At 49.8% G+C, this 17,086-nt stretch overlaps 1 protein-coding gene across 1 annotated transcript in view; it reads left to right on the plus strand.

Moving 5' to 3' along the window:
- The window catches only part of GABRB1 (gamma-aminobutyric acid type A receptor subunit beta1), a 353,552-nt gene that overhangs the window by 325,298 nt on the left and 11,168 nt on the right, over nt 1-17,086 (plus strand). Inside the window, exons 5-8 of the mRNA XM_027775586.1 lie at nt 934-1,138; nt 1,476-1,613; nt 1,733-1,885; nt 5,091-5,332. Of these exons, the coding sequence (XP_027631387.1) occupies nt 934-1,138; nt 1,476-1,613; nt 1,733-1,885; nt 5,091-5,332 (738 nt within the window). The remainder of the gene's footprint in view (nt 1-933; nt 1,139-1,475; nt 1,614-1,732; nt 1,886-5,090; nt 5,333-17,086) is intronic.

Here is a 17,086-nt window from a genome sequence, read left to right on the forward strand (position 1 = left end):
CCCCCCCCCCTTTTTTTTTTTTTTTTTTTTTTTAGTTTTTGCTCTAGGGCACATGCACTTGCCAGAGAGAGAGAGACAGAGAAAGAGGGAAACCGAGAAATCACCTCCCAGGGGCATGGCCATACTGCAGTCCTTTCTCTTCCCGTCTCCTCTTGGGATTTTGGGCATGCACGCACATGTGCCTGGTGTGAGTTTTAAGCCTCAGGCCCAGATCTCAAACCACACAGCGGACCATGTGGGACCCAGTGCTTTAGCCACCACACCACTGTGGATTCCAGCTTTATCCTCCCCTTTTAACAAATAGATACTCATTTATTATTACTTGTTAGTGTGGGGGGCCGGCAAATGGCATAGTGGTTAAGGTGTTGGACTCCCGCATGGCTGACTGTGATTCCAGTCCCGGACCTGACAGCTTGCTTTCTCACTTTCTCTATCTCTCTCTATCTCTCTCTGGTCTAATTAAAATCATAATAATAACAAATGGAATTAAATAATTTTTATGAATAATTACTTGTTAGTGTCATTATTGGTGTTAAATAATGCATGTCCAAAATCCACAGTCAGGAACCTAAAATCCAGCCAACTTCCAGGGGCTTTTTAAAACATTTTTGCCAGAGAACATGAAGGCTCACCAGAGAGAGAGAAAAAAAGAGAGGGAAAATGAGAGAGCACACCCCCCTCTCTCCCTTCTCTCCCCAGGGGCATAGCCATGCCACAGTCCCTTCTCTTCCATTCTCCTCTGGGGACTGTAGACACACAAGCACATGCACCTGACATGCTTTCTAGGCCACCAGGTCTGGAACTCAAACCGCACAGTCAGCCAGGTGGGATCCAGCCTCCCTAACCACCATGCCACCGGCTGGCCCTACCCGCTCCTTTAACAAAAGAGGGCCGCTGAGACACTGAGAGTGAGTGTGTGGCACTGATACCAAGTACTACGAAATGATCCGGAGCTTCTGTCTACTGAAGCCAGGTCACGTGGCCACGGGTTTTCTCAGCGAGGTCACGACCAGCCCATCAGACACGGCTCTCGACCTGCGAGCTCTCTGCCACCCGACGCAAAGCCACGCAACCCCATCATCTGCGTCTTCCCGCCAGCTCTCAGGCTGTCTTCAGGATGAATTCCAGGGGCCAGCGGGTGGCGGCGTGATTAAGGCACTGGACTCCCATGTAGTGGACTGCGGTTTGAGTCTCAGACCCAGCTCCTTGAAACTCACACCAGGCCGTGTGCGTGCGTGCCCAAGATCCCAAGAGGAGAGTAGAGGAGAAGGGATTGTGGCTTGGCCATCCCCCCACCACTGCCCCAGAGGGGATTTCTCACTTTCTGTCTCCCTGTCTCTCTGACAAGTGCATTAGTCATATAGGGGGGAAAACCTCTAATATATATGTGTATACACACACACACATGTAGATACAGATATGAATTTCTGGACCACTGAGCGCTACTGAACACACTGGCTTGTGCTCGGTTTCAGATGGCTACACCACCGACGACATTGAGTTTTACTGGAACGGAGGAGAAGCAGCCGTAACCGGAGTCAATAAAATCGAGCTTCCTCAGTTTTCAATCGTGGACTACAAGATGGTGTCCAAGAAGGTGGAGTTTACAACAGGTCAGGCCGTCGCCCCGCACGGAGCTTCGGGTGCTGTGCGGGAGGGCTGGCTCTGCGGGGACGGTGACCTGCTTTTTTCCTTTGTCTTTTCTTTTCATCTTCTTCTTTTCTGAACTCAGGGGCATACCCGCGACTGTCCCTCAGTTTCCGCCTGAAGAGGAACATCGGCTACTTCATCCTGCAGACCTACATGCCTTCCACGCTGATCACCATCCTGTCCTGGGTGTCTTTCTGGATCAACTACGATGCCTCTGCAGCCAGGGTGGCACTAGGTAAGGCACTCCGGCCCTTTCCAACAAACAACCGATTTTAAGGTTATAGGCATGAGCTCTCTGACAGCAAGCCGAAGAACTGCATTACCTCATGGTGCGTGAATACGAGACGTCTAAGCGCAAGCGTGTTCACAATGAATGTTTTACAATGTAATATCTTTTTAGGGTTTTACCCAGGAAAACAAAAATCTTAGAGTACATTCTGTGTCGTGTAAGTGCTTTGCAAAGTATAGTTTTTATTTTTTATCACACTTAATTGTCCTGACTTTATGAAGACGTCCTCTTTGATCCGATTTTATTACAGTGGAAACATTTACAGTGCACTATTTTCTTTTTTTCGCCTCTAGGATCAAATAATGAGGCAGATCTGCCCAAGACCAGGTCCACCAGACAGACCCTACCCAGTCTAACTTTCTAACTTTAAAGTCTGAACTATGGCTTTTCAGCTTCCAGCCATTATTCAGGTGGGGCAAGATGAATTCTGGACTTCGTTCCCCTAAGAATAAACCACGTTTTATTCTGTCTCGATCCCCGATCATTCACAGAGCCGATGAGTTGTCTGTGCCTTTCTAAGTACGATGAGCTCCATTTAAGGAAGACTCAGCTTGGTATGAATGAACTTTAACATTCAGATGATAGTATTTCCAACCATCGACATAGCTCGTTAACAGTCAAGAGGGAGCTTTCTGCAGCGTCATTTGAAAATAATGCACTGTAGGGACCAGCAGTTAGCGTAATGGCTATGTCGCTGGACTCTCACATAGTCGACCGCAGTTCGAGTCCCAGACCCGGTGGCTTAAACTCACGCCAGGTGTGTGTGCGTGTGTGCCCAAGATCCCGAGAGGAGAATGGAGGAGAAGGGATTGCGGCGTGGCCATCCCCCCTGGGGGGTGATTTCTCACTTTCTGTCTCTCTGTCTCTGTCTGTCTGGTGAGCGCACGCGCCCTATAGCAAAAACCTCTCCAAAGGAAAAAAAAAAAAAAAAGAAAGCGTGTGTCCCTCACACGCATAGGTCGCACATATTATTTGAGTGTGACTGCGGGTGTGTGCACACACCGTGGGAAGGAGAAGGCACCGGGTGACTCACACCGGGGAATAGCTAGGAGGCTCACGAGCTGTGCTTCTCTTTACCCCTCCAGCCTCAGACCAGTGCTACACTGAGAGGGAATATCAGAGGGGTCAACGTACAGAAGTGCTGGCTTAACCCATCGCTTGGAATGTAAAACCTGAGATCTTTTAAATACATGCGATTTTAAAGGACATTTATGTACTAATCCCTTTTTCTTAAAAAATTAAACCAAGGAGAGCCAGAAGATGGTATGGGGGATAAGGCACTGGATCCCATATGGCCAACTCTGTGGTTCAAGTCCTGGTCCTGGCTTGTCCAAAATCCTGAGAGAGAATGGAGGAGAAGGGATTGTGGCGTGGCCATCCCCCCCCGGGGGGGGGGGAGGATTTCCTCTTCGCTCTCTCTTTCTGTCTCTCATTCTCTGATGAGTACATGCACCCTATAGCAAAAAATATCCTAAATAAATAAGTAAATAAACCAAAGAAAGGCAGCAGGAGTGCCAAGAATGAATTTGTCAACGGAGTGTTCCTTTCTGTAGAGCACGTTACCTAGAAATCTACCAAGTTAAATGTAAAGTGGGTAAGACCACGCATGATGGCACTTTATACCCAGTCTAGCACACTCAGTTCTTCTCTGAGTTGAGTCATATTATGGCATCTTGACTTTCCATATCTGTTCTTCTAAAAGTTCATCAGAGAACACGTATATCTAGAATAATCTTATAGACAAGGTAATACTAAGCTATTTTGCTTTTTTTCACTTTGCTACCTTCTGTTCCCTATCAAGTTCTCATCTCTCTGCTTATTTTAAATATAGTTGAACATTTGCTCGCTGTTTTGACTAGGTGACGTACAGAAAATAACTAATCTTGGAATTCCAGTTTACTCAGCTATGAAACACTATACTTGCCTTCTACTCGGAAGGCTGTTACAACAGCCATATAAGATCATCCACAGCTGTAAGTCCCAGTGTACAGCAGTCAACATCCGCACTGTGACACCAGCTGTCGCCACAAGATGCCAGCCTCCTTTCTAGTCCTTGTTTTTCCCTAGTCAGTGCAATACACTTATAATATGGCCACACAAATGTTATACTAACAAGGATGCCTTCTGTAACAAAATAGCTGATACAGGATCTGCCTTTCATAAGCTTACAGTCTTAAATTTCCTTTTGTTTATTTAAGAGAGATTTTTTGCTATAGGGCACATGTGGTCATCGGAGAAACAGAGAGAGACAGAGACACAAAGAGAAAAATCACCCCACAGGGTGGATGGCCACACCACAATCCCTTCTCTATTCTCCTCTTGGGACTTTGGGCATGCACACACACATATACACGCTCAGCGTGAGTTTCAAACCACCAAGTCTGGGATTCGAACCACGGTCGACTATGTAGAAGTCCAACGATGTCACCATTATGTCATCTGCTGGTCCCAGTCTTAAGCTTCTTTAACAAAACCAAGTTCGATGTTTTAAGAGATCTTTTCTGACATCAAAGAACTAATTTATTCTAGATCTAGAATGAAGAAAACAGAGGTAAAATTTGGAACACCAAAGCAAGATTATATTATATCTAAGACATGCACAGATACTTGCTGCAAATCACACACTCTCTGATACGTTTCATTTTTGGCGATCTCCTGCTGTGCATGGTGCATTACTGTTAAGATGCAATGCTGACCTCATACTTGAGCATGTATAGTAAATTCCTGGAATGCAGCTCATCTCCTCAAACTGACCACTGGCTTGCAGTAGGGAAGGTACTGCTGTGAAGACTGGTGTCACAAGGACCGTTCCAGGAGGGAGGTGAGTGAGGCGCTGAGAGAAGGAAGCCGTGGCCACGTGACAGAGTGAGGGACATTTGACAGCTTCCAATGGGATTTTGAGCTGCCTTTCCATGCGCTTTTCTTTTCTCTTTGTGCAGTTTTTTAAATGTCGTCACCCTCCACTAACTGCACCTTCTGTTTTGTGATTCACTGGTGCACTATGTCGGGCCCCTGCTGCTTTGCCTTTCCAAATGTCTGCCATTTCTGCCCGATGGCTATGATGCTGTGTCACCCTTCGGGGAAGCAAGTGGCCTCTTGCTCTAGAAAGGGCAGCCTCGCCATCAGCGTCCTTTGTCACTCTGTCTTGCAGGAATCACCACAGTGCTGACCATGACAACCATCAGCACGCACCTCAGGGAGACGCTGCCGAAGATCCCTTACGTCAAAGCGATTGACATTTACCTGATGGGCTGCTTCGTCTTCGTCTTCCTGGCTCTGCTGGAGTACGCCTTCGTAAATTACATCTTCTTTGGGAAAGGCCCTCAGAAGAAGGGAGCCGGCAAGCAAGACCAGAGCGCCGAGAAGAACAAACTGGAGATGAATAAAGTCCAGGTACTGTATGAGCCTCCTCGCAGTGCTCTCCCCAAACTCATAGCAGCGTGGTGTCCAGGGCGCTCCTAAGCGAACAGCCTACTGATAAAATATTAGTTCATCAGGACCAGCAGATAGAGTAATGGCTATGTCGCTGGACTCCCATGTAGCTGACCATAGTTCAAGTCCCAGACCCGGTGGCTTAAACTCACGCCGGGCGCATGTGCGTGCGTGCCTAAGATCTTGAGAGGTTTAATAAGATTCAACCAGCCCTTCATTTTACATACTTGGGAAGTGGGGATTACAGGAATTAGGCTGAAAGTTATCTAGATTAATAACTTATGTGGGCTTGGAATGTAACCGAAGTCCATTGGTATTTATTCCTAACTGGTTGTAAACTGTGTGTAGAAGAAGAAGGCCAGTTTTCTTGGTAAGGAGATAAAAGAACTACCGTGAATGCGCTCTGCACTTCTGCGTGGATATGAAGCCATATAGGACAGTGGTCATGATGACGCTGGAATCCAGCTGCCTGGGTTTGCCTCCCAGTCCTGCCACCTACCTGTCCGTATAATTCCAGCCAAATGAGTCTATTTGAGCCTTTACCTAACTTCTGCTATCAGTGTCCTCCTTTATAAAAATAATCATTATTGGGAACCAGTAGTTAGCATAATGGCTATGTCTCTGGACTCCCACGTAGTCGGCTGTGGTTCGCGTCCCGGACCCGGTGGCTTAAAACTCATGCTGGGCGCGTGTGCGTGCGTGCCCAAGATCCCGAGAGGAGAATGGAGGAGAAGGGATTGTGGCGTGGCCATCCCCCCTGGGGGGTGATTTCTCACTTTCTGTCTCTCTGTCTCTCTCTGTCTTTCTGCTGAGTGCACACACCCCATAGCGAAAACCTCTCCAAAATAAATAAATAAATAAAAATAGTCCTTTTTCTAATGTACCTATGTCACAGAGTTGTAAGGACTAAATGAGGTTGGAAACCAGTCTAGTGTTTGAAACAACACCTAGGACGCAGCACATACTCAGTCAGTATTAGCTGTTAGCATTATATACACGGTACTGCTACCATTTGCCTTCTTTTCTTCTTAGTGGTAGATCTTTTCACCCGGGGTTTCACTGCATGAAACTAAAATTAATGGTTTGTTTATTCTTTAAAAACATCTCTAAAAGGCCAGCATGTGGTGTGGTGGTTAAGGCTCTGGACTCCCCCATGACCACTCACGGTTCAAGTCCTGGACCTGATGGCTTACTTCCTCATTTTCCCTCTATCTCTGGCGAGTGCATATGCCCTATAGCAAATTAAAAAATAATAATAATGGGATCAGCAGTTAGAGTAATGGCTATGTCGCTGGACTCCTATATAGTCAGCCGCGGTTCAAGTCCTTGACCCAGCAGCTTAAACTCATGCTGGGTGCATGTGCGTGCGTGCCCAAGATTCCAGGAGGAGAAGAGACGGGAAGGGATTGCCGCGTGACCATCCCCCCCCCCAGGGGGGTGATTTCTCACTTTCTGTCTCAATCAATTTATTCAGATATAATATAAAGATTATAAATAAATGAATAACCCTAACCAAGCATTGTGGGCTTTTGCCTTGATTTCACACCAAGACATCACAGAACTTTTCTAAGGCACTAAGGGACAAAGAAAGACAGAGGGGAGCTTAATGTCATACAGACTGAGATGTACAAGACACGTCTCCGATGAGAACTCAGTGCCAGGCTAGCAGGAAAAATGTTGCCAGCCAGCTGACCTCTATTTCATAAATAAATTGGGGCCAGCAGTTAGCGTAATGGCTACGTCACTGGACTCCCACTTAGTCAACTGCGGTTCGAGTCCCGGACCTGGTGGCTTAAACTCACGCCAGGTGTGTGTGCATGCGTGCCCAAGATCCCGAGAGGAGAATGGAGGGAAGGGATTGTGGCGTGGCCAACCCCCCTGGGGAGGGGGGTTTCTCGCTTTCTGTCTCTGTCTCTGGCAAGCTCACATGCCCTATAGCACCCCCTCTCAAAAAAAAAAAAACACTCCCAAGAAATAAAAAAAAAAAGATGTGAACCAGCGGGGCTCCAGCAGAAACCCATCGTAGTGATCCGAGGAGTGAACATGCGGATGAGTGCCCGCAGGGTTCCCAGCAATCTCAGGAAGATGTGAGTCCCAGAAAAGACAGGATTTGAGTGTGCGCTTCCCTTCAGCCCAGTGCTGAGCACTGATAATACACAGGTAAATCGTCAAGGAGACAGATGGAGAAAGTAAAGGCTGAAAACAAAAAATGAACAGATTTTAGTGCTGGCCACTAAACAGGAGTCAGAATTAAGTTAGAGTTCAGCTGCTTTAAGGGGCGTGGTAAACACAGTTGGCTTTCTATTAACTTTCCAAACATTGTCTTACGTCGGACTCATTTACAAGAGGAGAGGATTGCTTTCAGGTGAAGGGTAGAACTAAAACTCATCCTAACAAGACATGGAATATGTATCACCACACATGCTGGGTGATATTTTGGTAATGTGACTACCAAAACAAAGCCCAGTATACTTCAGGGTGGGCACAAGAAGCCAGAGTCCCTATGGAGCAGCGTGCAATGTATCTAGCACATCATCGAGAATTACTAGAAGGGAGAAGAAACAGGAGGGTGTGATCATAGTCAAGAGGAAAACATTTAGGCAGCAGAAACCTAGCTGCAAAATTCTCAAGTGCTGTATTAGAAGATAAGTACTATGACTAATTACAAAGTCCACAAGACATAACGCATCATACAGTAAACGATGCATGATTCCATTTATGTAACACTTGTGAAATAACAAAATTGCAGAGATGGAGAACGGGAGTTAGTGAGGGAAATGTGGGACGAGTGTGTTTGGTTTTAGCAGCGCAGCAGGGGGACGACCTTTGCAGTGGTACCACAGGCCAGTATCCTAATTACACCGGCAGTTACATGGATCTACACGCGTAATAAAATTACACAGAACTAGGGGCCAGCAGGTGGCATGGTGGTTAGGGTGCTAGACTCCCACGTGGTCGACCAAGGTTTGAGTCTCAGACCAGACAACTTCATTTCTCACTTTCCCTCTCTGTCTCTATCTGGTCACATTTTAAAAATAATAATGAACAAAAATAAATAATTCTTTAAAATTAGAATTGTTAATAATTGTTTAAAAATTAGAACTGCACACACTTCATACCAATGTCAGTTTTCTACTTTTGAAATTGTACAGTGTTGGAACCAGTAGTTAGCATAATGGCTATGCCGCTGGACTCCCATGTAGTCGACCGCGGTTTGAGTCCCAGACCCAGTGGCTTAAACTCACTCCAGGCGCGTGTGCATGCTTGCCCAGAATCCCCAGAGGGGAATGGAGGAGAAGAGATTGCGGTGTGGCCATCCCCCCTGGGGGGTGATTTCTCGCTTTCTGTCTCTCTGTCTCTCTGACTTTCTGGTGAGGTCATGTGCCCTATAGCGAAATCTCTTAAAAAAAGAAAAAAAGAATGAAAGTGTGCGGTGTTAAGTGAGACACAGTCAATGGGAGAAACTGAGTGAGGGGGACACCAGACGTCCTGTGCTGGGACGTCCTGAAAACCTATAACAATTTTAGAGTTAAAAGTTTAAAATAAAGTCATTATGGGGCCAGCAGGTGGCATGGCATTTAAGGCACTGGACTCTCACAGTTCGAGTCCTGGATGTGGTGGCTTGCTTTCTCTCTCTCTCTCTCTCTCTCTCTGCGTGTGTGTGTGAGTGTGTGTGTGTGAGTGAGTGTCTCTCTCTGTCTCTCTCTGGTAAGCAGGTATGCCCTGTAGCAAACTTCAAAATAATAATGATAAATAAAATTTAATAAATATTCTAAAATAAATAAATAAAGTCAATATGAAAAGATCGATGTGTAGTATATAGACAGAGTTTTGAAAAATAGCTGACACTCTGAAAAAGGCACAAGGACATCAAGGAGCTGCCAATGTCCTTTGATGGAGGAACCTGACGATGTGCACAGCAAGGGGAGGGCACCCGGGCTTCTCCCAGCTGCTCGCTCACGCCAGGTCTTGCCATGCATGTCACTATTTTGGGGCTGCCTCATGGGCACCCCACTTTCAGCTCAAATTCCATATTACTATTAGTCGTTCTTACAGGAGCCTATGCTTTTCCAACAGAGGATTTCCACAGTAGTGAACCCATGTGGATTTGCTTAGCTATTTCTTAATACTCATTTCTCTTCTCAGACCACAGTTTCCAAAACTGGGCCGCTTGCCTGCTGTTTACTGTGGCTTCGGCAGAAAATATAGAATATACTGAATACTTGCCGAATGAGCAAATGAAAGCTCAGGAGCCCTTCTCCATGGAAGATATGTTTTAGGGGCCAGCAGGTGGCACGCGGTTACGGCACTAGACTCCCCCTGGCCGCCCGCAGTCTGAGTCCCTGACCTGGTGGCCTGAATGTCACGCTGGGCACGTGTGTGCCCCAAACCCCTGGAAGAGGAGGGACTGTGCCATTTCTCATTCTCCTCTCTCTGTCTCTCTCTGTTGAGCATCAACACCCTATGGCAAAAACCTAAAAAAAAAAAAAAAAAAAAGATACGCTTTAGATACTACATAACACACTGAGTATCACATTACAATGTTTCCTAAGACCCTCATGCCTCTGTTTTTAACAGTAAGAAAAGGGACGGCGCAGTCCCCGGGCAGTCCTCAGGCCGCCTTCCTACGCCCCAACTTGTTCTGTTCGAAGGTTTTGTGCTACAGGCCTTAGTGTACTGTGAAATCTCTTTCAAAATTCTCAGTACCACCTCTAATTTCAAATGACAGCTGAAGGCCTCATGAGCCTATGCATTTAATTCTTCCATGAGCAAGAGGCAGAGCAGAGACAAAGACAGGATAGAGGCAGGACAGAGGCAAAGGCAGAGCAGGGCAGAGGCAGAGAGAGCAAAGCAGAGCAGGGCAGAGCAGAGCAGAGCAGAGCAAGACAGGGCAGGACAGGGCAGGGCAGGGCAGGGCAGAGCAGAGCAGAGCAGGACAGGGCAGGACAGGGCAGGGCAGGGCAGGGCAGAGCAGAGCAGAGCAGGACAGGGCAGGACAGGGCAGGGCAGGGCAGGGCAGAGCAGAGCAGAGCAGGACAGGGCAGGACAGGGCAGGGCAGGGCAGGGCAGGGCTTGACTCCGTTTCTCAGCAGACTGCTAGTGACTTCTAGCTGACAGTGAAACATCCAAGTTCTGTCTTCCCCACTGGCTCCTTCTGGCAGGGTAGGGCAGGGCAGAAGCAGGGTAGGGCAGGGCAGAGGCAGAGCAGAGGCAGGGCATGGCAGAGCAGAGGCAGGGCAGGGCAGGCCAGAGGGAGAGCAGGGCAGGGCAGGGCAGGGCAGGGCAGAGGCAGAGCAGAGGCAGGTCATAGCAGAGCAGAGGCAGAGCAGAGGCAGAGCAGGGTAAGGCAGAGTAGGGCAGGGCAGAACAGAGCAGAGGCAGAGCAGAGGCAGGGCAGGGCAGGGCAGGGCAGGGCAGAGGCAAAGCAGAGGCAGAGTGGAGCAGAGGCAGAGCAGAGGCAGTGTGCCCAGCAGAGCCTGCAAATGCAGACCACGCCGAGCCCCCCCTGGGTGAGAGCACATGTGTGCCGACACACAGGGAAACACACAGGAGCATCCCACACACAAACCTGCTTCTTGCCCACGTGGGGTAGCCTCGCAGAGGTGCCAGTCTGCCACAGCCTGCCATTATCTGGCTCCCCATTTTGATTTTTAATGTTGTAGCATTCTTAATTTTTTGTTTTTTGTTATATAAGGTGTATATGCTTGCCGGAGAGACAGAGACAGAGAGACGGAAAGCGAGAAATCACCCCCCCGCCCCCAGGAGGGATGGCCACACAGCAATCCCTCTCCTCCATTCTCCTCTTGGGATCTTGGGCACACATGCACACGCGCCCGGCGTGTCTAGGACTTGAACTGTGGTTGACTGGGAGTCCAGAGAAGTAACCATTACAGTACCTGCTGGGCCCTGTTTAGTGTTGTGTTTAAGCATGCTCTATATCAACCTCTAGCATGCTTTCTGAACCACAGTATCTTAATACATACAACCTTCAAAGGAATATTATGGCCTTTTAAAGGTTTTACAAACTTTTTCACATTCAGAGACAATAATAGAATGTTACGATCTCCTGCCAATTATAACCACGTCTGCAGATGCTTAAGTGTTCTGGTTCCAAACTTCCTTATCCTCGTCTAAAGCCAGGGGCTCAGGCCAGGCAGCAATAAAGGAAAACACACCGCTCCGCCTGCTCAGTGTCTCGTTTCCGGCAATCGGTGAAAACCGTCTGGGCGGGACTTAGAAATGCCTCCCCCTGGTTAAATGCGAACACACAGAACAGGATGCCAGATCGTTCCTTAACAGAAAGGGTGAAGGAAGCTTCGTGCTTCTTTAGATGCTTGTAAACAGCTCAGTGGAAATGACACATGTGCTCCGGTCCCAAACACAGTTCAGCTGAGGGGTCCCTACATTTGCCTTGGACCCTGGCGTGTGGCGTGGCACCGTGCACGCAGGGCTTTTGAAGGTCGTGGCTGGGCGGTCAGGTCAAGGGGTGTTTGTACGGAAGCTTCAGAAGAGCGTGCCCTGCCTTGATTTGTGTCTACACCAGCTGCACTGGAGCGGCTTTTTGCAGACGCTGAATCCAGACAGCAGGAGCGTTTGAGTCTCCACTGTGATCAAGACGGTGGATTCATGGACCCCTCAGGCGTCGTTCGGAACTAGAGATGGTATTTAGCGTTTTGAAAGATAGCTTTCATGGTACGGCCGGGCTTTACGTAAGTTACCTCTGGGCCACTTTTAGACTCACCTGGAACTTTTTAAATTGCTCACACTGGCCACCTGCCTGCCCGTTTGCAAATGAAATGGGTGGAATGGTTTCAGGGGTGGTCTATAAACAGAAACTGACAGTCATTCTAAGTCACAGGGGACGCTGACGTTGGGGATCTGCTGCAGATTCATGCCCAACACACAGGTGAAGACGCAGCAGTTAAACAGAACGTGTCCCTTCAGAATCAGGAGCCCGCGCGATGATCCGGCCTCTTCTGTCACGTTCCTGGTCTCTGTGGTGAGCCAGCCGAACTGAACTCAGACAACTTTTTTTTTTTTTTTAAGAGGTGTTTGCTATAAGGCGTGTGCGCTCACTGGAGAGACAGAGAGACAGAAAGTGAGAAATCACACCCTAGGAGGGATGGCCATGCCACAATCCCTTCTCCTCCACTCTCTTCGTGGGATTTTGGGCACATAAACACACCCAGCGTGAGTTTCAAGCCACAGGATCCGGGACTCAAACCATAGCTGGCCATGTGGGAGTCCAGCAACACAACCGTTATGCCATCTGCTGGTCCCTAGATGATGTTCTGAGTGGAAGCGAGCTCCGCATTGTGTTCAGTTCCAGGTACCGAGCGAGCGTGAAGGTGGGAGCGGTGAAGGCACGGCCCTGTCCTCCGTCCACCGTGGGATGTGCTGAGGGCAGCTACCTCTGAGCTTAGGCCCAGCCCCACACAGCTGCCTTCCCTCAGGCTCATGAAAGCACTTCCTCAGGCCTTGATAAAGTGTTCAGCATGCTGACTTAGCCGCTTTGTGAAAGTTTATTTATTTTGTGGGAGAAACAGAGAGAGAGACACACAAGCACAGGGTCTCACCGCGATCCTCACCCCAGTCCTCCCGGGCAGCCTGGATCCCAGCCCAGCAGGGGCACCTTGCATATACAGGTTGACCGGGAAGCGAACTCCAGGCCCCCACGTGGCCTCAGCACTGTAGAGTGCACGCCGCTACCGCACCGCTACCGCACGGCCGTGGTCGGGGCCAGAATCAGCCTCTTGAATTCTGGAGCAGTGCAGAATTTCTCCTGATAGTCCGCAACTTCTGTCTTTTTTTTTCAGTGCTGTAAGCTTTCATCCCCTCCCTCCAACCCCATCTCTTTGGCTTCTATTGTTCATTTTCTGATCTGCGCAAATACTTAGGGTTCTTTTAGTGGGTAAGCAAGAAATCTAACTTAACTGGCTTATGGCAAAGCAGCGGCAGCGGCAGGACAGTTTACTGGCCCACAGGCAGGCCCAGGCAGCGCCCTCTTCTCACAGATGAGACCCTGGTGTCCGAACGTCTTCAGAAAGCACTGTTCTTCTCTTATTTCTGCCTTGTTTTTACATCGACTTGATTTTCAGTAGACCTTTCTCTGGTGGTGGTTGCAAAATTACAGATTTATAGAATCAAAACTCTACAAGCCCTGGGTCAGCCAGGTAGCTGGATCCCTCGTCACTAACTGTGCTATTCGAGTCCTGACCTGGTAACCTGAGAAACACAGGGTCGGGGCCAGCAGGTGGTGCAGGTTACAACGCTGACTCCCACTGACTCCCACGAGGCCAACTGCGGATGCAATTCCAGACCTGGCGGCTTGCTTTCTCGCTTCCCTCCCACCCCTCTGCAGTGAGCACATGTGCCCTATAGCAAATTTAAAAAAATAATAGTAATAAATAAAAATTGAATAACGAATTCTTTTTTTTTTTTTTTTTTAAGAAAAGGGAAAAAAAACCACAGTGGGCACATGTGTGTGCTGCCCAAAATCCAGAGAGGAGAATGGAGAACAGCACGGCTATCGGCCCTGTGTGCTGGTCTCTCACTTACCCTTTCCCTCTCTCTCTCTGACAGGCAATTGCACATGCCCTATAGCAAAAACCTCTACAATCCAGGAACCAGCAGTTAGCGTAATGGCTGTGTCGCTGGACTCCCACGTAGTCGACCGCGGTTCGCATCCCGGACCCAGTGGCTTAAAACTCACGCCAGACGCGTGTGCATGCGTGCCCAAGATTCTGAGAGGAGAATGGAGAAGAAGGGATTGCGGCGTGGCCATTCCCTCTGGGGGGTGATTTCTCGCTTTCTGTCTCTCTGTCTCTCTCTGTCTGGCGAGCACACGTGCCCTATAGCAAAAAAGAAAAAAAAAACCTCTAAAAAAAACCCCTCTACAATCCTAGTACAACATTATCTTGTTGAGCCCAATAATTCCAAAAATAACACAATTCTAGGATTGAGTCTTTTGGGACAAACGGGAGTCATATTTTTTTTTTTTTTGAGAGATTTTCACTGTAGGGCGCGTGCGCTCGCCAGACAGACAGAGAGAGACATAGAGACAGAAAGCGAGAAATCACCCCCCAGGGGGGATGGTCACGCCACAATCCCTTCTCCTCCATTCTCCTCTCGGGATCTTGGGCACGCACGCACACGCGCCCGGCGTGAGTTTTAAGCCACCGGGTCCGGGACACGAACCGCGGTCGACTACGTGGGAATCCAGCGACATAGCCATTACGCTAACTGCTGGTTCCCGGGAGTCATATTTTTTATACAGAAGTCGATCCTGCTCATCAGGAAGGTGGAAACAGTAAATGCCCAGATCTGAGCACGCATGCTTGTCCCAGAGCCTGGAAGAAGCAGTCAGGTCTGCCCCACCGCCTGTGGGAGTCCTAGCCGGACAGAGGGGTCGGAGGAAGGAAGAATGGAATCAATCCCCCAGGAGGCTGCCTCCACAACCACCAGGACCCTGGGGATTCCATGTAGAATGGACAGAGAAAGCCTGACTCTAGAGTAAGGCGAACGCAGACCTGTGTTTTCAGTAATCTGGACAGAGCGAGAGCGAGAGCGAGAGCGAGAAAGAGGGAAAATGAGAAAGCAGGCTATCAGGTCCGGGACTAGAACCATGGTCAGCCACGTGGAGTCCAGCACCCTTAAGCACCAGTCACCTGCCGGCCCCAACACATTAACATCTAAGAACCACTAACCGGAACACTCAGGAGAGCCCATCCGGATGACCTTCGTCGGTGAAATTCAAACAGAGCTCAGAGAAGGGGCTTCAGGGACCAGCAGTTAGCGTAATGGCTATGTCGCTGGACTCCCATGTAGTCAACCGCGGTTCGAGTCCCAGACCCAGTGACTTAAACTCACACCGGGTGCGTGTGCGTGCATGCCCAAGATCCTAAGAGGAGAAGGGAAGAGAAGGGATTGCAGCATGGCCATCTCCCCTGAGGGGGAGGGATTTCTTCGCTTTCTGTCTCTGTCTCTCTCTGTCTTTCTGGTGAGTGTACGCGCCCTATAGCGAAAACCTCTCCAAACAAAAAAAGAGAGAGAGAGAGAAGGGGTTCCGGAGCGCCCTCTCCAGGCTTCACCCAGCCCCGCCACAGCAGCTGGTCTGGAAGGGCAAGGAGGAAGGAGAGCGATGAGAAACAGGACCGGGCCTGCCCTCCAGAGCTTGTGTTCTTGCCGAGGTCACTGACCGATGTGCACACACACGTGGTCCTAGCAGCAAGGAGCATGACGAGAAGCAAGCAGGTGGCTTTCTGGGGACTCACTGCCCGGGGACAGGTGCTGAGGGGAAAATCCCAGATCTCAGCGCCCCGAGTGGGCCATGCAGGCGGAGGTGGGGGACAGAGCAGAGGCACTCGCGAGCCAAGCCACAAGGCGCCGTGGATTCCCGTGAGAAACCCGAGTTCGGTTCTGTCTAGGGGAAGCAGCTAGACCTATTTGGAGAGGCTCCTGTAGCGCCCTGCAGAGAAGGGACCACAGCTGCCTCCCTGGCCGAGGAAGACCTGTGGCAGGGGAAGCAGGCGGAAACCGGATGGGTTTACGGTGGAGCCGTGTAGACCCTAACGCACAAAACGGGAGACGTGAGGCAAAGGACCGACCCAGGGCAAGTCTCCCCCCAATGCTGTTCTGGAACACCCCGTTGCTCACTGCCTCTGCACCTGCGCCTGTCCGTGTTTCCTGGTCACCGTGGGAAGCCTTCCTAGATGCATGCGGGCTAGTACCTCTCCTTCCATTCCTTCTCGAATGACCAAGTGCCCACTCTGTCACTAGTGCCAGGACGCAGAGAGAGAGTCCCCCACCCTGTCCACAAAGGTCCAGGAACTCCAGGCCGGGGGTCAGGGTATGGCAGTTCTGGGGGGAGCCGACTGCCAGCCACAGCATGGGCATGTGCCCGTGGGGAGGCTGGGGAGCTGCGGGGCTGCAGGGGCTGGCTTCTCTCCGGGGCAGCAGTCTCTCTGGGGAGACCCAGGCCTCTCGCCGACAGGGACTGTGCTCAGTCTGTCGCCGGCCACTCCTCTCGGCATCCTGCTCCGTCCGTGGAACTCCCAGAATACACAGTGCAACTGAATTAGCTAGCAAGGAAATAACTTAGCGTTTGCACAAGTAGATTGAGCCCAAAGGCACTTCTCAGCAGGGCTCTCAAACTGCCACTAACACAAGGTTATGTTTTATTTCAATTATGCCGAAATGAGTTCTGCTATATTTATACATTGAAAATATCCAGAGCAGCTCCACTCAGGGGGCCGCTACATTTCTCACAGCCTAAGGCACTTCAGGGGCGGCGAGAAGGGGAGAGTGCGCGAGACCGATGTGCTGGGAAAGGCCAAAGGGCTGCAGAGGCGTCGTGGGCTGGCTCGGGGTTTCTGGAAGGCGGGCAGGCATGTCGCTGTTTCTGGGCTTCCGTCCCTCCAGAACCACCCTCATGCTTTTCGTCGAACCCTTTGTATCTTGGTCAGGATACGAATGAACAGGACCGATGTATGTATAAAAAGAGGTTTAGGGAACAGCCGGTGACATGGTGGTTACGGCGCTGGGCTCCCACATGGCTGACTTCAGTTGGAGTCCTGGACCTGGCGGCTTGAAACTCACACTGGGGACCTGTGGGTGCGTGCCCCAAATCCCAGGGGAATGGAGGAGAAGGGATTGCTGCATGGCCATCCCCCAGGGGGTGATTTCTCGCTTTCCTTTCACTGTCTCTGTCTTTCC

Source organism: Tupaia chinensis, unplaced genomic scaffold (assembly GCF_000334495.1).
Source record: "Tupaia chinensis unplaced genomic scaffold, TupChi_1.0 Scaffold000054_1, whole genome shotgun sequence".
In the NCBI taxonomy this organism is placed as follows: Eukaryota; Metazoa; Chordata; class Mammalia; order Scandentia; family Tupaiidae; genus Tupaia; species Tupaia belangeri.